Source organism: Talpa europaea (assembly GCF_964194135.1).
Source record: "Talpa europaea genome assembly, chromosome: 3".
NCBI classification, from domain to species: domain Eukaryota; kingdom Metazoa; phylum Chordata; class Mammalia; order Eulipotyphla; family Talpidae; genus Talpa; species Talpa europaea.
The window spans coordinates 79712122-79735449 of NC_140069.1; the positions used below are offsets into that span (position 1 = coordinate 79712122).

Here is a 23328-nt window from a genome sequence, read left to right on the forward strand (position 1 = left end):
TGTGCTTGTGCAATGGGTTGGCCTGAGTGCAGGGGTCTGCGTGTTGCATTGATGGCTATGACAGCCGAGTGTTGGAGTGACCGCAGACAGAAAACCCTGAGGATTCAGCGATTACCCCCAAAGAGTACAGAATTGCCAATCCAAGAGTGAGTGCATCCTGGGGGTGGATGCTGTGTGGCTTGTGTCCAAGATTACAGCTAGAAGGCCAGGAAGCCTGATGGCTCCTTGTGTGAAGGCAGATGACTGAGTGGTTCCCCCCTTGTGTGAGCAGTGCCTTCGCAGCACTGGATCATCTGCTGGGGCCAATAACTGTCTTTTGCCATTAGGTTCCTGCCCTGCCTGGACTCATTTATGTTATGTTGTATTGTTTCGTTATTCAGTTGTATTTTCTTTTGTGGGCCATGGCTGCAGTGTTTGTGTTTGTTAAGGGAAAATTGTGTATACTTATATATAGATTGTAGGGCAGAAAACCCTGAGAGGGTGGATTGGAGGGTAAATGGTTTTTCAGGCTTTTCTGCCCTCCCATCATTAGGATTTCCATGCCTGATGGGGCACCCACAGTTGTTATATTGTTGCAAACTGTCTTGTTTACTTCTGTGGGCCATGGAGGAGTATTGAGGGAGAGTCACTAAGAGAAGCAGAAGCAAGAGAGAGAAGTGGAGAGAGAAGCCCAGAGTGAATACTTGCACTGGCACTCCTGCCTGCCATGTACCTGGTTGCTGTGATGCATGTAAAGCTCAATAAAAGCCTGAGAATCCCACTGAGGGCTCCAAGACTCCTTTACCCCATCTGCTGGATTAGAAAACCTGCTCAGTGGCCCATCCTGCCACTACACCTATAAATCTTGGGAGGCATAAAAATATATAACAAAGACTTTTCTTAATGGAATGATTTATTTGTAAATTTTACTATCATAATTCCAAGGCAACAGAACAAATACACATAACAATGTTTAATATTTTATTTTGGTAATTTTAGAATGGTACTCACAAATTGTCATCATCTCTTAGGAATAATGAAGAGATATGACATGCAATTCTCTTGTATGATAAAGTGAGATGGGATGGTTCAAAAATCCACCTTCAACAATGTAAATGCATCATAATGTTTTCAGTTTTTATTATAGAGCCATTGTTCAGAATTTAAGTATACATGTACAAAGGTCTAAAGCTCTTATTTTGTCCATAATTTCATGTGCTCCTATCATAATTAGCGCCCTAGTTAGCTGGTCTCTGAAAGCTGCAGTGGTTAGCGACAAGTTATTTTCCATTTTCCACCTATAAAGTGCTTGATAGACTCTCTCACTTAATGAAATGGTACTGAAAAAAAATTAAATTATTTTAATTAATAATTAATAATATTGTTTTAAGCTACATAAACATTGTATATCTAGGTTTTAAACCAGTTTGCCAAACTGAAGGAAGAATTAAATTATTTGGTTGAATATAATATATGTAAAAGTTCAGCAGAGGGGGGGCCTCCCCTGGTGGCACAGTGGTTGAGCGCTGGGCTGTGAAGCTGCCCGCAGCCTCTGCAGCACCGGTTCAATCCCCGGCCGCTGGCGAGAGTCCCACATGGCATGCAGACCTCTCCTGCCACCCGCTGCTCCCCTCAGCAGTGTACTTCAGTCCCCCTGCCTGTTCTGCTCCCCGCTCTGGCTCTGGTGAATCCTCTCACCCTCCCGCGCTTCTGACTGTACCCAGTGCTTGTATAAATAAATAAATAAATAAATAAATCTAAAAAAAATAGTTCAGCAGAGGTTGGCACATACAAAGTAAAGGTTAGCTCCATGCCATCCCTGTTTCCTTGTAGAAAATGAACAATTTTCAATTTACATTCAATTTCAACAGAAATCTTCCTAAGACTTCAAAAGCAATAATTGTGGGCTATTTACTATAAACCAGTACTATAGTATCGTTAACAGTACTACATGCCTCATAATTTGATCTCATGACAACTCTTTTGGTGATATTCCTCTTACCAGAGAAGAAACAGAGGAGCAGAGAAGTTAAGGAACTTACCCAAGGTCACAAAGTAGTTGAAATTTAAAGTCAAGCATTCTGTCTTCAGAGCCCTTGCCCTTAATTGCTATACACCATGAATCTCAAATACATCATAAGCTAAAATTAGCTTTCTACAGCAAATTTGAGTTCATGTTAATATGACTATCAAAATCATGTACTATTAATATGACATAAATCAGAACTGGAGAATAAGCTTATTCCATATACGTATGTCATTCATACATACCTTTTTGTAGACGGACCAGTTTTCGAGATGGCCAATTTTAATTTCTGACACAAAAACTCAAAATTTGTCTCAGTAATGTTGTTGGCAACTACCTTGAAGATCTTCTCTAAGATTTTCTCTATATTTGAACATAAAAAAAATTTTAGGCCATCTATTTTGAAAAAATATTAGATGTAGGTTTCTTTTGTGCTCTTACTAAGTGTATGTGGAAAGTAAAATTGAAAATCAAAATGCAATCTAATATACAAATTGATATTTGAATAATTTTTTTAAATTCTTTTTTATATTTTTAAAAGGATTCCTTTATTTATGCATACAAGAGCTGGGGTACAGGCCAGAGGTGCAGGGAGTGATAGGATTCACCAGAGACAGAGTGGGAAACAGAACAGGCAGATTGACTGAAACACACTGCTGAAGGGAGCAGCGGGTGAGGCAGGCAGGGTCTGCTTTGCCATATGGCTTGCTCTCTAGCCGGCTGGGGATCGAACTCGTGCTGCAGAGGCTGCAGATTGCTTCATAGTGTGGTGCTTAACCCCTTGCGCCAGCAGGGAGGCCCCAATTTTTTCATTTCTTATAACCCTACAGCATAAAATGACTGTTTTTAAAAGGATGTGATAAGCAGTTTCAAATGCTTTCTTTAAATCTTTGAAGACTTGGAAATAAACTTAACCCTTCCTTCAATTCTGGCTTTTTAAGTGCTTCTTTATGTATCATTTTGAGGAATCAAGTTCAGATCTAATATAAATATGATGTATATTTGCATATTTTATATTACAAGAACAATTAATGAATGTGGTTTACATGAATAGGGAGATTTTCATTTAAAAATGCTTCTAGTTAACTTGAACTACATTTTTTGTTGTTGATGATCAGGGTACTTTTGGAATTTTCAAGAACTAGAGATCTCTTACCCCTCTCGAATCAATTTCAAAATGTTCTATGCTTTCAAATTTCTTATTTTATTCATACCATTAATCTTGCAGGTAAGATAGTATGCCAGTGCTGTAACTAAAAATGCACTTCCATAAGTAAAAATTTAAGGAAGGGATTCTATGTTCTTTGTTAACTGGGTATAGAGAAAGGAGATAAATGGCTGGGGCTATTTTGTTTTTGCTGACTTTGATTATATTGCCATTGACCTTTGCACTTCCCCCATAGATGCTAGAACCATATGATCTGCCTTTCTCAGAACTTGAATAATAAGTTTTAGCAAAGAGGTTCAATCGTGTAACTTTACATCCCTTTCCTAAAATACTGTATCCAACAGGAATACTTTATACATCCTTGGAAATCCCTGAAAACCTTATTTTCTAGAAATAAAGTTAACATAGGGCCTCCTTGGTGGTGAAAGGGGTTAAGTCTCAGCACTATCAAGCTATCAACAGTCACTGGAGCATGAGTTCAATCCCCAGCCAGGGAGCTGACCCACATGGCACAGCAGATTTCTCCTGTTTCACCCACTGCTCTCCTCCCTCAGCAGTGTATTTCAGTAGATTCACCTGTTCTGCAGCCCACTCTGTCTCTGGTGAATCCTCTTACTACCTCCCAACCTCTGGCCTACACCCCAGTTTTTATATGCATAAATAAATAAAAATAAATCTTTTTTAAAAAAAAGAAATAAAGTTACCATAAAGTATCCTTTCTTTTTTTTAACAAAAATTAGCTGAACCAATTTGCATAACAAGATAGAGAAGTAAGTCACTGTGACTTAATTTTCTCTTAGGTTCCTTCCATCGTTGAGATTCAACTTCCACAAAATCTGATTGCTGGCCATATATATGGATGTATTTTATGGCTTACAGTACATTTTTAGTGACCATCTCACTCAGTTATAAGATTATACTGCTATAAGCATCTGATTATGTATACAGGGTACATGATAAAATGATTTGGGGGGATAGTTTTATATATATCTTTTCCCCAGATCTTGTTCAATGCTTATTAAATTGATTTAATAATTATTAAATACGGCATTAAATTGGAGGACCAAAATCTGAATCTGACGAATGACAATGAGTGGCAAAATCAGAGTTCCAGGAAAAAGCTAACTTTTGGGGAATCCAATTCCAGGGAAAGAATTGAACAGTGAAACTTTGCTCCCAAAGGCTTGGAGAAACCAACCTCCAATTAGTCCAATGAAAAGGTATTTAAAGAAAATGAACCTGATGTCAGAAACAATCAGGAACAACCAAAGGAAAGGACAGATGGAATGAAGACTGCCCTTGGATTATAGACAGGTGATCCATAGCTGGCCAAAAACTGGAATGGAAATGATCAATGGAAACGATCAACGGACTTCCCTCAAGGACAAATATATGTCTTTAAAACAACTATATATGGTAATACAGATCATAACTGATGAAGAAATTTGTGTGGAAGTTCTCTGAGTCTGGCTCATGGTCAGCAAACATGGTCAAACCTATTGAAGGGACACTGAGAAAAAATAGGTGAAAAGCAACCCAACCCTTCACTTGGATATGCCTGTTCCCAGTGATTCAATTTGTATGAACTTGGATTAAATAATCTGAATTATCTAAATAAACTCCTAACCTTTAGGAAAGAGATAATTGTTGTAAAGTCGCTGACAGATTGAAAACTTGTAGTTAAAGCAAACTACCCTTTAATTTACAGATAACAGTAGAAAATGACTTGTAAGCTAGTCAATCACTCATCACCTACCATCTCTTTCATCAGCCCTGTGTAGATAGTGTACCATAGTATACAACTGTTTTCCTTTACAGATTTCCATTGGTGGCCTCAGTAAAGGGTTATCATCAAAATTAATCTCCTTCAGTGAAAAAAGATTGTTGATACCACTAGGCAGAACTTTGATATTATTTCCTATTGGAAAAAAATTTTATAATTATACATTTTTATAAAAAAAAAAGCTATGGAGACAAATATTTACCACATATGGGGCATCTACTGTGTCCCATTTGCAGAGTAGCAGAGTAACGCATGTGCTATCACATGATCAGTTTTTGTACTTGTTGGAAGTGAAAAGGAGGCTGTATAGAAAGAGAGTATTGGGCCTCCCTGGTGGCACAGGGGGTTAAAACGCAACCTATGAAGCTATCTGCAGCCTCTGCAGCACGAGTTCAAGTTCGATCCCTGGCCAGGGAGCTACCCACATGGCGCAGCAGACCATTCCTCACTCGCCCGCTGCGCCCCTCAGCAGTATATTTCCGTCAGTCTGCCTATTCTGTTCCCACTCTGTCTCTGGTGAATCCTCTCACACACCCCACCCCTCTAGCCTGTACCCCAGTTCTTGTATGCATAAATTAATAAATCTTAAAAAAAAAAAAGAAACAGTGTTAGTTATTTTTCTGTCTTAGAGAGTGGGTAAGATGAAACAAGAAGCTTCCTTTTAGGGCCTCCCCAGTGGCTCAGCAGTTGAGCGCTGGGTTGGGAAGCTGCCCGCAGCCTCTACAGCGCGCTGGTTTGATCCCCGGCTGCCAGGCGAGGGTCCCACATGGCATGCCGACCTCTCCTGCCGCCCGCTGCTCCCTTCAGCAGTTTTTACTTTGTCAGTCTGCCTGTTCTGCTCTCCGCTCTGGCTCTGGTGAATTCTCTCATCCTCCCGCGCTTCTGACTGTACCCAGTGCTTATATAAATAAATAAATAAATCTTAAAAACAAAAAAAAACAAAAAAAAATTTAAAAAAAGGAAGCTTCCTTTTATAAAACATCAAAAGACTTTATAGAGTAGGTATGATGGTCATTTTTAAAATAAAATTTTTTTTATTTTATAGAGGCATGTTTTATTTATTTATTTTATTTGTTTGTTTTGTTTATACATGCACTGGGTACAGTCAGAAGCGCGGGAGGGTGAGAGAATTCACCAGAGCCAGAGCGGGGAGCAGAGCAGGCAGGACAGAAGTATACTGCTGAGGGGAGTAGCGGGCGGCAGGAGAGGTCTGAGCGCCATGTGGGACCCTCCTCTGGTGGCCGGGGAGCAGCCGGGGATCGAACCGGCGCCGCAGAGGCCGCGGGCAGCTTCGCAACCCAGCGCTCAACCGCTGCGCCACCGGGGAGGCCCTAAAATAAACTTTTTATTTGGAATAATTCTATTCATGAATTTACAGAAATTGTAGAGAGTTCCTTTATTCTCTTACCCAGTTTGTTTCCCTTAATGTTATCACATCATGTTGCAGTTGGACATTTTTTGGATTTCTTTAGTTTCTTCATTAGTGTCCTTTTTCTGTTCTAAAATTCATTTCAGGATACTACATTGTATACTGCTATAGCTAGCTTCCCCTTATCTATGACAATTTCTCAGTCTTTCCTTGTCTTTTATTATATTGACATTTTTGAATAGTGCTGTTTAGGTATGTTGTAGAATACCCCTTAATTTGAGTTTTCTAATATATTATCTCATGGTTAGGCCAGGTTTATGACTTCTTGGAAAAATACTACAGAGGTGAAGAATTCTCATCACATCACATCACATTACATTACATCAGGGATACCAGAAACCCACATAATATCATTAGCAATCTTAATTTTGAGCCCTTGATTAAATTATATCTGCAAAGTTTCTCACATATAATGTTAGTATTTTTTCTTTTTTACTCTCTATTCTTTGGAAGTAAGGCATTAATTCCAGTCCACCCTCAAAGAGTGACAATTATGCTTCATTTATTTAAATGTAATTTTTAAGTACCACATTTAACCAATATAAACTTGGCATTAAAAAGTAAAACTGTGGGATGATGTCATCAAAATGATGATAGAGGGTGTGCTTTGCTTTACTCCCTAGAGAACCAAATAATAATTATCCAGGAATAGGACAGCTTTTAGAGAATTCCACAGCATGTTGGGTAGAATGAAACACCCTCCTGAAATTCAGAAACCAGAACAGACTGCAATAGAAGGAACTTTGAGGAAATTTGTGCATTGATGTGATAGGTGGGGATAGAAAATCTTGGGGGGACAGAGACAGCAATGGCTGCCAGCCTTGCCAAGGACCTACAAGAGGGAAGAATGGAGATGGTGTTGAGCCATGCCCATGGTCCAGGTGAAGCCCAAAGCAGAAGAAATGGGTATTCCACAGGCCAGATCCCTGCCATAGACAACAACAGAGAAAGCATACTAGACTTTGTCCCTTTTCCCCAATCCATAGGACGTGTAAGTACAACATGAAGTGCACTGAAAGTGGGTAGACTACTAACTATCATGCTGGGGGACCCCAGAAAGGAAAGTTAATGGCAGTGCCACAAACACAAATCAGGTCCTCTTTAACACATTCAAATTAAGCTTAGTAATAAAATTAATGATCAGGGCCTCCCCTGGTGGCGCAGGCAGTTGAGCGCCGTGCTGTGAAGCTGTCCACAGCCTCTGCAGTGCCAGTTCGATCCCGGCCAGCCAGCGAGGGTCCCACATGGCGCTGCAGATCTCTCCTGTCACGCCTGCTGCTCCCCTCAGCAGTGTATTTCGTCAGTCTGCCTGTTCTGTTCCCCACTCTGTTTCTGGTGAATCCTCTCACCCTCCCGCGCATCTGGCCTGTACCTTGGTTCCTGTATAAATAAATAAAATCTTAAAATAAAATTGAAAAAAAATTAAATTAATGATCAGAAGTAAAAAATAATATAAAACTTTAAATGAGAAAATAACATATTCAGGATCTAAAGAACTCAATAAAAGAGATCAAGTGCTACAGAAACCTATGGAAACAGAGTAGAAGTAATGGAGGAGGAGTCAGTGAACTTGAAGATAGAAACCTAGGTAAGAGCCAGTGGAAGAAGAGAGAAAGAAAATATATTTTAAAATGAAGAGACTCTGGGTCCTCTCTAGTGGTGCAAGGGCTTAAGTCGCAGCAATGTGAAGCTATTCTCAGCCACTGCAGCATGGCACTACAACCCTGGCAGATCAGGAAGCTGACACACATGGTGCAACAGACCTCTCCTGTGTCACCGCTGCTCCCCTCAGCAGTGTATTTCAGTCAATCTACCTGTTCTGTTCCCTACTCTGTCTATGGTGAATCCTTTTACCCTCCACCTCTGGCCTGTACCCCAGTTTTTGTATGCACAAAATAAATCAATCTTTTTAAAAAATGAAGAGGCTCAGAGAACTATCCAACTCTATTTGGAAATATATATACTGGTAATGGATGTCACAGAGGTGAAGAGAGAAGGGAGCAGAGAGCTTCTTCAAAGAAAAAATAGCTAAGAACATCCCAAATCTGGGGAAAGAATTGCATATATAAGAACATGAAGTTAATAGAACACCTGTTTATCTAAATGCAAATAAGATACATATTAGTGTGTGTATTTTGAATGTGTTAAAAAGGACCTGATTTGTGTTTCACTAAAATACATATTAGTGAAACCGTCAAGAAAGAATATTAAAGGCAACTACTGAGAGAAGAGCAGATAACATGTACTTCCATCAGACTATCAACACAATTCTCAGCAGAAATTCCATATGCCAGGTGAGAATGGAATGGCACAAATACTCAAAGATAAAACTGCCTGTCAAGAATACTATATCCTGAAAAGATCTCTTTCAGATATAAGCAAGAAATAAAGGACTTCCCACACAAAAACTGGAGGAGATTGTTAAAATTAGGCCTCCATTAGAAATGTTGAAAGGGGCTCTTCCACTTAAATCAGTTTAAAAAAAAAAAAGTCCACAGCTAATTGAACAAGGTTATAAGTTACATAGAACCAGAAAAGGAAAGAAAAAATGACAATAGCAAGCTCTTATATACCAATAATAGTACTAATGTAAATGGACTAGATTCACCAATCAAAAGGCACAGAGTGATGACTGGATAGATTTAAAAACAAATTTCAGTTATATGCTACTTACAAGAAACTCATTCAAGTTACAAACATAGATTAAAGTCAAAGGATAGAAACTGGTACTCCAATAGAAAGTTTTAAAAAGCAGGAACCACTATACTTATAGCAGATAAAATAGACTTCTAGCCAAAAAGGTAACAAGAGACAAAGATACACATAATATGATAAAGGGATTAACAAAACAGGAATACATAAAACATTAATATAAGTTATACATAAATATAACATAATATAATATATGTTATATAGAGGAACAATAATATATATTGAGTAAACATTAACAAACCTAAAGGGACACATCGACAGCAACACAATAATAGCAGGAGACTTTTAGCACTCTACTTACAGCAATGGACAGATCATTGAGACAGAAAATAAACAAGAAACAATAATCTTATATGAATTTTTTGACTTTAGTGTTTTAATATTTATTTGTTCACAAATATTTTCTTCTATTTCTTATAGTATTCTAGTTTGAAGGGCAGAAGTTTTTAATATTGATGAAATCCAATTTATCATTTTTTTTATTTGTGAACTGTGATTTTGTTGTTCTAAGAAATCTTTGCCAAGGCTACAAGATTTTCTTCTATGTTCTTAACTAGAAGTTTTACAGTCTTGGTTTTTGCCTTTAGGTCAGTGATTAATTTTGAATGAATCTTTGTATGATGTGTGGTATAGATCGAAAAAAATTTTATTTTATTTTTTAAATTTTTTTGGTTTGTGGATATCCAATTTTTCTAGCACCATTTGTTGAAAATATTATATTGTCTCCATTGAATTACCTTTGTATACTTCCCCAAATCAACACTGTTCCATAGATCAATATTTCTATAATGTTGTCACTGTTTCCATTACTATAGCTTTGCACAGGTCTTGAAAGCAGATTGCTCAAGTCATCAGACTTTGTTCTTTTTCAAAATCATTATGGCTATTCTAGTTCCTTTGCCTTTTTATATAAATTTTAGGATTATTTCATTATTTCCTAAAATAAAAGGCCTCACTGAGTTGTTTATTGGAACTGAGTTAAATTTAGAGATAAGTTGGGAGAATTGAGTATTCCTATTTATGACCCATATACAACTGTCCACTTATTTAAGTCCTGAGTATTTTTTTTTTTTTTTTTTGGTGGGACCCTTGCCGGCAGCCGGGGAAATAACTGGCGCTGCAGAGGCTGCGGGCAGCCTCGCAACCCAGTGCTCAACCGCTGCGCCACCAGGGTATTTTTACCTATGTTTGAGTATTTTTACCTATGTTTGACATTTTTATCTATGTTTGACATTTTCAGCATAAAGATCTTTCATGTGCTTTATTAGATTTACATATATTTTATGCTTTGATGTCAGTTTAAATGGCACATTGAAATATTTAATATCCAAGTATTAATCACTAATATATAAAATTAGGTGATTTTTTGTAAATATATTTATCTTTTATATGGCAATCTTGCTAAGTTTACATATAGATACTTTGGGACATTTTGTGGATTCATTGGGATTTTCTACCTAGTCAATCTGTCTCTAATATCAGTTTTTTTTTCTTTTTCATTTCTAATCTGTAGGTTTATATTTCTTTTTCTTGCATTGTTCCCCTAGTTAGGACTTCCAGTATAACTTTGAAGGCGAGTGTTAAGAAAAGACAGCTTTGCTTTATTCATGATCACAGTGGGAAAAAATTAAATTCATTAACGTTGAATGCAATACTAGCTGTATTTTGCAGAGGCCCTTATCAGAAAGTTCCCTCTGTTCCTCATGTGCTGAGATATTACTTTTTGTCATTGTTGCATTTTAAAATAATGAATAAAAATTGTATTTTGTCATAGACTTTTTTGCTTTTTATACATCTAATAAGATGTAGATGTAGTCCTTTTTATTGAGTTAACATTGCATTATAACATCATATGACTTGCAGTTATACATTATTATAAATCAACATCTGCCTATACTACTTTTAGTTCACCACTGAAAGTCTATTCTATACTTTGCCATCATGTAGAGTTTTTCTTTATTTTATTGATATGATGAAATACATTGGTTAATTTTTTAATGTTAACTTGACCTTGCATTTTCAGGATAAACCCCACATGATCGTAATATATTAAATGGTATATTAGTGGGTTTGTTTAATTTATTAAGAAATTTTATCAGTAATAATCATGGAAGATATTGGTCTATAAGTTTTTTTTTTCTGGTAATGTCTTTGTCTCATATTATCAAGATAATGCTAACCTCATAGAATGAGTTTGGAAGTGTTTTATTCTCAATTTTATGTATGAGGAGTTTTAAAACTGGAATTAATTCTTTTTCTTTAAAAAAGATTTATTTATTTATTTATACAAGCACTGGGTACAGTCAGAAGTGCAGGAGGGTGAGAGAGGTCACCAGAGCCAGAGCAGGGAACAGAACAGGCAGAAGGACTGAAGCACACTGCTGAGGGGAGCAGCGGGCGGCAGGAGAGGTCTGCGCACCATGTTGGACCCTCGCCCGGAGGCCGGGGTCGAACCGGCGCTGCAGGGACTGCAGGCAGCTTTGCAGCCCAGCGCTCAAGATTTATTTATTTATTTATTGATCGAACCAGCGCCGCAGAGGCCGCGGGCAGCATCGCAACCCAGCGCTCAACCGCTGCGCCACCGGGGAGGCCCTGGAATTAATTCTTAATTATATACTTGATAGACTTCACCAATGAAGCCATACGGGTCTTCAGTTTTCTTTGTGTGAAAACTTTTTACTATAAATTTAATTCCTGTAATAGATTCTTCTTGTATATGTGTGAACCCTAAAAGATGTCTACCTCCAGCTCCTAGACACCTTTTATAGTGCCCCTGCATTACACTAAGATTGGTTTGTGTTATCGATAGAATAGAGAAGTGATAATATATCACTTCCAAGATTAGTTTCGTTTTATTTTGTTAGCAGCTTTGAATTTTTTAAAGAGCATTTTTACTTTCACAATTAAATTGAAAAGATGGTATAGAGATTTCTCTTATCCTTTACCCCCACACGTGTGCTTCCCCTATTATCACAAGACTAGATTTTCAAAGTCATTACTGCTTCTGTCTTGAGCATATTCTTTCTTTCTCAGTCTGCAGGAATACTAGCTCTGGGGAAATGTTGCTATGTCATTCTTAAATGGCAAGGAAATAAAACCTGCTGCCAACAAACACATAAATAGGCTTTGAAACATGTCCTCTAACCCCTGTCAAGCTTGACTGCAGCCCAGGTTGACAGGATGACTATAATCTCATACAAAACTATGAGATACAACAAGTCAGCTAACTCATCCTGGAAATAAATAAATTTCACACAGAAACTGTGTGAAATGTTATTAATTGAAGAAGTTAATCTTGTGAAATGTGTAATACAAGTTGCTGATATAACTGCTAATGGCTAAAATTATTGAAGTGAGTGAGACATGAGAGGCTGCTAACTGCAGAGGAGTTTGTATTTTTTGTCCAGCATATTTAAGTGTGTTATGACAGCTACAAATAATAACAGCAACAATAACAACAACAACAAAAAAACAAAAACAACATTCTTTGGAGAGAAATAAAATTAATTATAAAATACAGGATCCAAACAGAAAAAAGTAAAGAAGAAGATTCATCTTACTCCCATGAGAAAAATGACTCAGTTGTTGCACCTAAAATACAAGGATTTTTATAGTCGTTAATATAACTCAAGAATGTAGAAAATATATGCTAATAATGAATGAAAAAAAATAGGAAATATTTGGGAGGCAAATTAGAAAGAATAAGTGAAAATTATAGAACTGAAAAAGACAATATCTAAAATTTTGAAAATATCTAGATAGTCTTAACAATAGAATATAAAAGACAGACAAGTCAGTGAACTTGACCATAGATTAGAACAGATAATAGCTGTCATCAACAGACACCATTATACCAGCATAACTAGCTTACAGGTATGAGATGATGAAAATCTGCAGTGCGGCATTATCAGTATAGATCTGTGAAAACTATTTAAACAAGAGAACTGTATTCCATAAGGACAACCACAACCAACTTTTTTTTTTATAACCAAAATGGTAGGTTTATTATATAAAAAAGGAAAGGAAAGAAAGAGGTGCCTGCATAGACGCAGGCAGGCAGGAAATCTGCTTCTGGAAGGGACAGATTTGTTAAAAGAGATGCCTACATAGACACAGACTTAGGATAAGAGCTGGCCAGCAAACAATTTTTCAATCTACCTTTCTTTCATTTTGTATTTTGGTTGCTTGATGGAACACATTAAGATCATTTGTTCAAAACTTAAACCACAGCAGTTTGTTTAGTGAAACACAATTTAATCCTCACAATCCAGGTATCTTTTGTTAGCTTCATTTTATTGCATAAAGCAGATAAAATGACAAGACTTGAATTCAACCCTTCTAATTCAAGTTCTATACTCTTATCACATGCATTCAGCAATAAAAGCTATGCTTGTAGCAGTGTCAATAGTCATCTCTTAGCTCTAAACCCTAACCTGTGGGCTTTCTGTTTTTTGCTTGTAAATGCCATCCCAGAAATGGTCTTCTACCCCACCAGAAGCACTTCCTCCCCATAGCAGCAACTGAATGTTATCTCTTGTTTTCCCAACACTCCAAGAATTAGCTTTATCAAGTACACCCTCACACCCACCTCCAAGCTCAGAGAAGCCAGCACCAAAAATTGTTCTGTCCTCAAATACCTGAGTTTTACCCTAGCATGGTCCCTACTCCAGGCATCTGAGTTTTAATAATTCCAACTCCACACTTTGTTCCTTTAACCATAAGGCTGGTTATTACACCCTGTCATTGCTACCTTTGTGATAACCTTAGATTTTTCTGACTTTCCGTGGTATAGTTCATATATAAAGGCTTGGTTTCTGTCTCCTGGTTAGATCCTGACTGATACATTTTTCTAATTCGCATGGGAGCTATCAGACTATCAGAGACCTAGTTAAGCTTACAGAAAAGTCTGTGGTCTTCTCATGTTGTTTTGATTGTGTACTAAACAGCCTCCACAGAACTCTACTTCCAATGATAGTTGTGTTCTCCAGTCAGCCTTTGTAGGTGAGTAGAATATGTCCCACCCTTGTATAAAAAGCATCCTCAAGGGCCTCCCTGGTGGCACAAGAGGTTAAGCACCGCACTATGGGGCAGTCCACAGCCTCTGCAGCATGAGTTCGATCCCCAGCTGGCCAGGGAGCAACCCACATGGCGAAGCAGACCTCTCCTGTCTCTCCCGTTGCTCCCCTCAGCAGTGTATTTCAGTCAGTCTGTCTGTTCTGTTCCCTGCTCTGTCTCTGGTGAATCCTCTCACCCCCCTGCATCACTGGCCTGTGCCCCAGCTCTTGTATGCATAAATAAATAAATCTATAAAAAAAAACTTCCTCAAAATATAGTAAAATCTTGTCATAACACAAAAATGGGACCAAAAAATTCAATTACGTGGTTGAATTATTATAACTTATTGGAAGTTATTACAGTATTATGAAATGACTGATGTGTTCCTATCCAGCAGGCTTACTGAGTGTTCTGGGGGGTACAGAAGGCAAATGTTCCTTGCATTATATCTAACTATTGATGCATTTCCTCTGCTATTAATACTATTGTATAAAAAAGAGATAAGCTTTGTCTTTAATCAAGAAATGTTCTAGGGCCTCCCCGGTGGCGCAGCGGTTGAGCGCTGGGTTGCGAAGCTGCCCGCAGCCTCTGCAGCGCGGGTTTGATCCCCGGCTGCTCCCCGGCCACCAGAGGAGGGTCCCACATGGCGCGCAGACCTCTCCTGCCTCCCGCTGCTCCCCTCTGCAGTGTACTTCGGTCCTTCTGCCTGCTCTGCTTCCCGATCTGGCTCTGGTGAATTCTCTCACCCTCCCGCGCTTCTGACTGTACCCAGTGCATGTATAAACAAAACAAAGAAAGAAAGAAAGAAAGAAAACATGCCTCTATTAAAAAAAAAAAAAAAAAGAAATGTTCTAAATTTAATAAAGTGCAAAGTTCTGGTCGTATATACTACTTCCAGCTGAAAGATATAATTTCATAAACTCAATTGTTGAGGTGCTTAACTGGTGCAACCACTATGGAGGTCAGTTTGTCCAAATCTGCTAAAGTTGGTATGTACATACCCTGTGATCCAGCAGTTCTACTTACAGCTACATGCACTAGAGAAAATAAAGCAAGTGCCTCCCGGGTGGTGCATGGGTTAAGTTTCAGCATTGTGAAGCTATCTGCAGGCACTGCAGCAGGAGTACAATCCCCAGGCAGGGAGGTGACCCACATGGCACAGCAGACCTCTCCTGTCTCTCCCGCTGCTCCCCTCAGCGGTGTATTTTAGTAGATCTGCCTGTTCTGTTCCCCACTCTGTCTCTGGTGAATTCTCTCACCCCCCACCCCCACACCTCTGGGTCTATATCCCAGCTCTTATGTGCATAAATAAATAAAATAAATCTTTAAAAATGAAAAGAAGGAAGTGAAGCAGATGTGTAACAGGAACAAGTACAAGGATGTTTTTATCATTGCAAACAAAACGTTAATAACCCAATTGTCTATCAATAGAATGGATTAATTGTTGTTTTAACCATAAAATTGAATGTTATATAGCATTTAAAATGAATGTTAATAACATTTCAACATGAGTTAATTTTAGAAATGTGATGAATGAAAAGCAAGTTACAAATGGCATATTGCATACTGCACAGTATAAATGACAGTATAAAATTTTAAAACTTGAAATCTTTTTTTTTTTTAAGATTTTATTTATTTATTTATTTATTTATTTATTTATTTATTTATTTATTCTTACAATCACTGGGTACAGTCAGAAGCGCTGGAGGGGGAGAGAATTCACCATAGCCAGAGCAGGGAGCAGAACAGGCAGACTGACGAAATACACTGCTGAGGGAAGCAGTGGGCGGCAGGAGAGGTCTGCGCGCCATGTGGGACCCTCGCTGGTGGCCTGGGATCCAACAGGTGCTGCAGAGGCTGCGGGCAGCTTTGCAGCCCAGTGCCCAACCGCTGCGCCACCAGTGAGGCCCACTTGAAATCATTTTTTTTTACAGCGACATATATAATAATAAATATATAGATGGAAAAAAGATACACACTAATTTCAGTGGTATTTTAATTTGGGGAGAAGTACAAAGTAAGTGTCAACTCTATTATTTTATTTCTTAAACTTCAAAAATATCAAGTAAATATTGTAAAATATTGTCATCACTTATATGCAGAAATAAGTACATCAATGTTTATTATTTTCTGTATCTTTAAATACAAAAATAAAAATTAAGTTACTAAGGAAGACACTGATCTAGTATTTGTTGTGATTTTGGAAATCATTCCTGGTATCTTTAAAATGAATGATTTACCATCTTGTTTTTGATTATTGTAGTGATTTCCTTTGTAAAGTAAATCATTGTGTGAGAGAGTATTGTAAGGTATGGATATGGGATTAGTGGAGATTTTATGAGAATGGGAAAGAAAAAATACTGATTTGAGTTTGTATAGATGTGTGTATAGGGAAGGAAGAAGTGAGGATCAGAAAAAGGAGAAATACTGAATAACTGGGTATACACAGAGAAGATAAAAAATGAAAATGTTTAGCTTCCCCAGCTGGATTATAATATTTTTTAGGGAAGAAATTGAACCTTATGCTTTCCTTTTCTCTACTTAGGATAACCATTCCCTCCAATGGGTTCATAATACACTTTTTAAAGATTTATTTATTTATGCATACAAGAGCTAGGGTACAGGCCAGAGGTGCAGCAGGTGAGAGGATTCATCAGAGACTGAGTGGGGAACAGAACAGGCAGATTGACCGAAGTACACTGCTGAGGGGAGCAGCGGGTAAGACAGGAGAGGTCTGCTGCGCCATATAGGTTGCTCCCTGGCCGGCATGGAATCGAACTTGTGCTGCAGAGGCTGCAGACAGCTTCATAGGTTGAATCTTAACCCCTTGTGCCTCCAGGGAGGCCCTGGGTTCATAATACATTTTGTTGGCAGTTTGCTGTTCTGTGTCTTGTCAGCAAAATTCACAGCCTAGACACTATACTCTACTTATTAATTATGCTTACTGATAATGCTTGACACTCACCGCTTAAGTTTAGTTGCTGGAGATCACTTAATGATAGGAAAGATGGTGGCAGACAGCTTATTTGATTGTTGTATGCATTTAAACTAACCAAACTTCTCAGTTCCCCTATATTTTGAGGAATCTCTCTGAGTGCATTATTTGAGATATCAAGTCTTTTAAGTTGAGTCATATTAGGCATCTCTTCTGGAAGGCTTGTTAACTGAAATAAAGATTAAACAATTATATTTTTAATAAATATTTGTATGACTATAACTTTCTAAAAATCAAGTGGAAGGAGGGATCCATTTTATCCTAAAAAGGAGATATTTTCATTATGTCATAAATACTTTGTGACTATCCTCCTTGGTAAAACACACAACACAGTATGTGGCATCCAAATACAATCCTAGTCTGACCAAAATAACTCTGTAACTTGCTAACCCACGTTGGTCATTGCCCCAAAACCCAGGTTTATTGCTACCTTATCCCTTCTGACCCTTTTTTGATTTCTTCTTCTTGAGAAGTTTTCCCCAACTATTTTAATTGACATTTGAACCCTTTATTTCTACTCTCATTAACAGTTTTGGTTGTAGGAGTTTATATGACTGATTATTATTAAGTCAGATGATTCCATGATTTATTTCTAGGCTGGCAGGTTTGAAAAATAAGACATTATAAACGGAAGTGGAGACACTTTTATATTCAAAAGGGCAGGTTTATTTAAAAAAGGGAAGTCAAGGATGCTTGCCCAGACACAAATGGGCAGAAAGAGCTCCCCCCTCAAGGGACAAGTTTGTTAGAAGAATGGTCTGCATGGTCACAGGTGGGCAGTCTTGGGAAAGCTGCCTCTGCTGCTTTGCAAAAGAAGAAGGTTGGTGAAGAGAAACTCCTGCATAGTCACAGGTGGGCAGGAGAGCTGCTACAAAATTGAGACATTTTGATGGGAGTTACATAGGAAGTATGAGTTTGATTTTTGAAGTTATGATGAGTTTGAGACAGTAGAAGAATAAAAAGGGAATTTCCAATAACATTAGGGATTCTGGGATTATAGCATTGGTGAGGGATCAACTCTGGTTATATAGATTCAAGGGTCATGTGCATGGTGTGCTAAGGTGTAGGAAGCCATTAATAGGAGAAAGGACACAACCTTGTAGACTTCCATAGTTAAGATAAAAGATAGAATAGAGGATTATAAATCAGCCTAGGAATTAGTAGATGATTATAGTGCAGAACTAAAAAGTGCCCTTTATTACAAAAATAATTTTTTAAGTACAGATGTATCATTATTTATTCCATCTACTTAAACAAGTATTCCCTGGAGTTCTGGAAGTGATTATATAGCAGGTACTGGGCTTTAAAATATTAGATAAATTTAGGAAGTATTGGTTAAATAGAGTCAAACCTGTTTCCTTAGTAAAGGACTCTTCTGAGCCTTGTGGTGGTGTTTTTTTTCTCTTATGTTACAAAAAGTTGGAGTTAGCCAGTTTGATTCAATGTAGATAATCCCAATTTTGTTGGCAACATTCAAGGCATCATAGTCAAGAGCCAGTCAAACATGTGCCTTCTCTCCATCAGATATAATCAGGGTGTCAACCCTGGCCATAGAGGGTCTTCACAGCCTGTTTGGTCTGGTGCTTGTTGGCAGTGGCATCAACAGTGAACACAGTGGGTTGTTGTCTTCTATATTCTTCATGGCTGACTCGTGGTCGGGGGAAACTTGATGATGGCACAGTGGACAAGCTTGTATCTCCTGGGAGAGCTCCTGTGAGGATATTTGATTACCTTTGGAATCTCAGTTTCTTGGACCTCCAGAAGGTAGGTAAGTGATATTTTGCTTTAAGGGTGGATGTCTTTCAGCATATTTTGCTTTATTGGCTTCAAATCTTTTGCTTTTGCTTTTGCTTATAGAAGGGTAAGGGCTTCCCTCTTTACTTCTCTGCCATCTTAATGAAAGGCTCTTCTAAGCTTTTAATATGCTAATATTTATTGTGATTCCCTAAGACCCTGGTGCATTTCAAAGCTATTTGATCACAGGAACCCTTCATTTTCTTAAAGAGTGTTTTTAGAAAGACTTTGGAACTCATGCTTTAGATAACAGCCCAACTTCTAGCAAAGGTCTTTAGTTTGACTGTGGTGGTCAAATTACAGATAGCTAGATAACAGCCATATCCTTTTAATCAGTGTATTGAGATGTTGTATAAGTCAGTAAGGCTTTGATTTTAAAATAGTATTTCCATAAAATTTATGCTAAGAGTTAAAGTAAAATGAAATTCTAAACTATAGGGACACTTACTTCAATTGATGTTGCAATTCTTTAGGGAAAATTACCTAAGGAAATAGTAAAATATGGAAAAGGCTATATTTATGAAGAAGTTAATCACCATATTATTTATGATGAGAAAAAAAAACTACAACAGCACTATAAACTGAACAACAGAGTATCAGTTATATAAATCTTGTACTGTTTATAAAATTTTGTGGGAAATTATATCATGGGGCTATGCCTATGATACATTAAATAAAAACAGAAGAATTTAAAATTGAATATAGTCTTTATAATTGCTTATAGAATCATGTATGTACATCAGAAAAAAAAAAAACTAAAAGTAAGTCATATCAACATGCGACCAGTAGTTACATTACAATGGTATGATTATGGAATGATTTTTTAACTTTTCTCAATCTTCCAAACTTTCCATACTGTGTTTACACTTTACCCGTAACTTTAACCCTCCTTGTAAAATCTATAAGATCATCAGCTTTAATTACTTGACATTTCATTTTAATGAAATACTTTCCTGTAAAGTTTTTGTGTTGAAACGTATATTTGTAAGTCATGTTTGGTGTTAAGTAAAAAAGCCTATTCTTTAATAATAAAATATTCCAGATATCTCTCTCTCATTCTCTCTCTCTCTCTCTCTCTCACACACACACACCAGTTTAAATTCTGATTCCCTCCAGTCCCACCTTCCATGCAAAACCCAAAATGTCAGTTTCTAAATATCAGTTTCTTACCTTTCTCCCATTTATCTGACTTATATTCAGCTCTTCCAGTGATTGAAGTTGGCACAATTCAATAGGAAAATATAAAAATTGATTGCTTGAGAAGTTTAATTTCTGGATTCCTTTTAAGTTACATATCTCTGAAGGGATTTTCTGTATTTGGTTTTCTGAAAGATCAAGTACTTTCAAATTATCTAAAGTACACACTTCTATAGGGAAAGTTTCAAATTTATTGCAGTGTAAAATAAGAACATGAAGTGATACCATATTGGAAATAGATGATGGAATTTTCCTTATTTGGTTTTTACCAAGATCGAGGTATTCAAGATTAATGAGAAAACAGAGGTATTCAGAAAAAATGAGGAGTCTATTTTCATTAAATTCTAAATGAAGTAGTTGCGTACTGAAAGATATATCCACAGGTATTTCTGAAATATAATTTCCATTAAAACTCAAATAAGAAAGAGAATCTAAAGCACACAAACCTACTGGAAAATGTATTATTTTATTATAATTCAATTCAACTTTAGTTATTTTTCTGCAGTTTTTTATTTCAATGGGAATATCTGTGATTATATTGCCTGAAATTTCTAAACTGAGCATATTATTAAGATGCGAGATATCTTCAGTTATCCTCATTATGTTATTTCTGTTGACATGGAGCTTTCTTAAGTTTTTAAGCTTATAAATGTTCTTAGGAAGTTCTTTTAATTTATTATCACTAAAGCTAAGGCATTCCAGCATTACACAGTGGGAAATTTTCTCTGGTATTTCTTGTAATAAATTTTTATCAAGTATTAGAATTCTAAGTTCCCTAAAATTCTCAATGCGGTTTGAAATTTCTTCCAACTTATTGTCAGCCAGTTGGAGTTCTTTCATTTTGAGCAATTGAAAAATTCCCACCGCCAAAAAAGTAAGTTTATTGTGATCCATTAAAAGTTCTTCTAAATTTGTAAGCTCCCTAATTTCTTTTGGCAAACTGCTTATCAGGTTTCCAGTAAGGTTTAGTGAAATTAACTTTGGAAGGAAGCACAGAGCTTTAGGAAATATTGTTAACTGATTATATCCCAGATTGAGAACCCTCAAGTTTATCAAACTAGAGAGAGTGTCTGGTATGTGCTGTAACCTATTTTCAGACAAATTTAAAATCTCCAAGTTTTCAAGACTTTCTAAGTCAGAAGGAAAATTAGCAATGTGATTGTTATTTAAAAAGAGTTGCCTGATATTACCAAGCTGCAATACTTCTTTAGGTATATGTGATATTTGGTTGTGACTGACATTTAATATCCTTAAATTATGAAGTAACTGGATTTCAGGTGGAAGTGATGATAATCCATTTTCTTGCAAGGACAAAATTTCAAGTTCTAGCAGAGCACCTGAGTTTGCCTCTTTAAAGCTTTTGATTTGGTTCTTGTCTAAATAAAGATATTTTACTTGTTTGTTTTTAAAAATGTCCTTAGGTAATTCTTGTAAACCTTGAGCCTTGAGTTTAATTGTAAATTTTTCTGACCCTAAGCCAAAATCTTCTTCAGATTGTTGCAGACTAATTTTTTCTACCATTTCATGAGAGAGTGAGTCAGTAAAGGACTTATATTCTGTAGTCATCTCAGTTTTTGATAATGATGAATTTTGTGAAGTTTCTATTTTTGACTGGGAGCTCTCTTTTCTAATGTTTTTTTCAGAAACTTGAAGAGCTTCACTTTGTTCTTCATTTATCTTAGATTTACTTTCAGAGGAGGATGTTAACTCCAACGTATGATCTGAAGTATTTGTCCTGTCAGTCTGGTCAGAAAGTTCCCCATTAGAAACATTCTTTACTGAATTTGATGTTTCTTCAATAAATTCAGGGTCCTCCACTGACTGTAAACTAGACTCTTCTCTAAATTGATCATTGATCTCCTCGAGCTCTTCTGAAGTATCCTCCTCTTCAGACATCTTCGTGGCTGATACATTTTACACCAATATAAGATTATAACTTCATTTTCATTTTCATGTTTAATTTGTCCCTTTGTACCTACAAAACAAGTGTTGATATTAGGAGAGATGTAACATATCACATGGTACTCTTGAAATCACACTAAAATTATAGAAAGGATAAAATAAAATGAGAAAAGAGACATAAGGAAATGAGAGAATTCAGCAAACTTTTGGAAAACAGATAGGGAATAGACAATAGTGCTCTGTGCCATACACAGAGTGCTATTCACACTGTGGACAGTTTCGCTGTACTTCATGTGGTACTGAAATGTTTTGTCCCAACAAATTAAGCGCATTACAATAGTTTTCCAGTAAGTGTAAGAAAAATGGCTTAAAAAAGGGTGGGGGGAACGCTCTCTACAAGAGCAAACTAGAAGTAAAACAGCTCTCTTAAGACTGTGTCTTTTGTGTACTCCTGAGATACCAACACAACTGGGCAGCACTCCTCCTCAAAGGTTGCGCTGGTCTCTGTATACGGATGCCTATAGATTGACCATAAATGCTGTACCCAGCCTGAACTGGTATTGGAGAAGAAATTGAGTCAGGTATGAGATCTCCTGTTCCACTGACCCAAATTAGGTCACATGCCCAAACCTGGACTATATTTAGGAGCAAGCAAAATGCTGGTAATTTAGACAGTACCACATGACTTATCCCTTAAGCCAGAGGTAGCGTTTGCTTTCCTCAAATCACAAGGGCTGTAATAGGGAGTTAGAGCAACTCTTATCTTTGATGTCTCCATTCAGTAAAGGTTAAAACAACCTGGGACAGAATGCTACACATGACCCAGGTATCCAGGGTCAGAGAGAAAAGGGAGGACGAGCACAACTGCAGGTGTCCAGGGGAAATGGAAAGGTGTTGCCTTAGAGGGTCGCTGAAGTAAGGACTTCGTTTTACCTGGAATCTTCTGCAATGGCTTCGACTAGGGTCGCGGCCCGGCTGGGCACAGCACCCAGCAACTCTGGCGACAGCAGTGGCCTCAACCCATCACCGTGGGCTGGTGGCAAGAAAAGTCGGACACCCGTGCGGGGCCGCGCCCCCCTCGTTTGTGAGCTGGCCCTGGGTCACATTAGGACACCTGGGGAGAGGCCCTGGGCCTCCCATTAATTCCCCAAGGAAGGACGCGCGCAGGTCGCGTGTGGAAGACAAGCTTGTGCTTCGGAATTTCTCGTTGAGATCGGGGTTCTGATTTAATTAGTCTGGGGCGGCCAGAACCTCTGATTCTAACAAGCAATGGGGATGGAGCATTACT

At 37.5% G+C, this 23328-nt stretch overlaps 1 protein-coding gene across 1 annotated transcript; it reads right to left on the reverse strand.

Annotated features, from left to right (window-relative positions):
- Positions 1-1135: 1135 nt before the first annotated feature.
- Positions 1136-22034, reverse strand: LRRD1 (leucine rich repeats and death domain containing 1; the record flags this gene model as incomplete). Its single annotated transcript, XM_084230574.1, has 5 exons — positions 1136-1319; positions 2251-2368; positions 4930-5091; positions 17118-17316; positions 20112-22034. The coding sequence occupies 5 exons, from the start codon at positions 22032-22034 to the stop codon at positions 1136-1138; spliced, it is 2586 nt and encodes an 861-aa protein (XP_084086700.1).
- Between the last annotated feature and the right edge of the window lie 1294 nt (positions 22035-23328).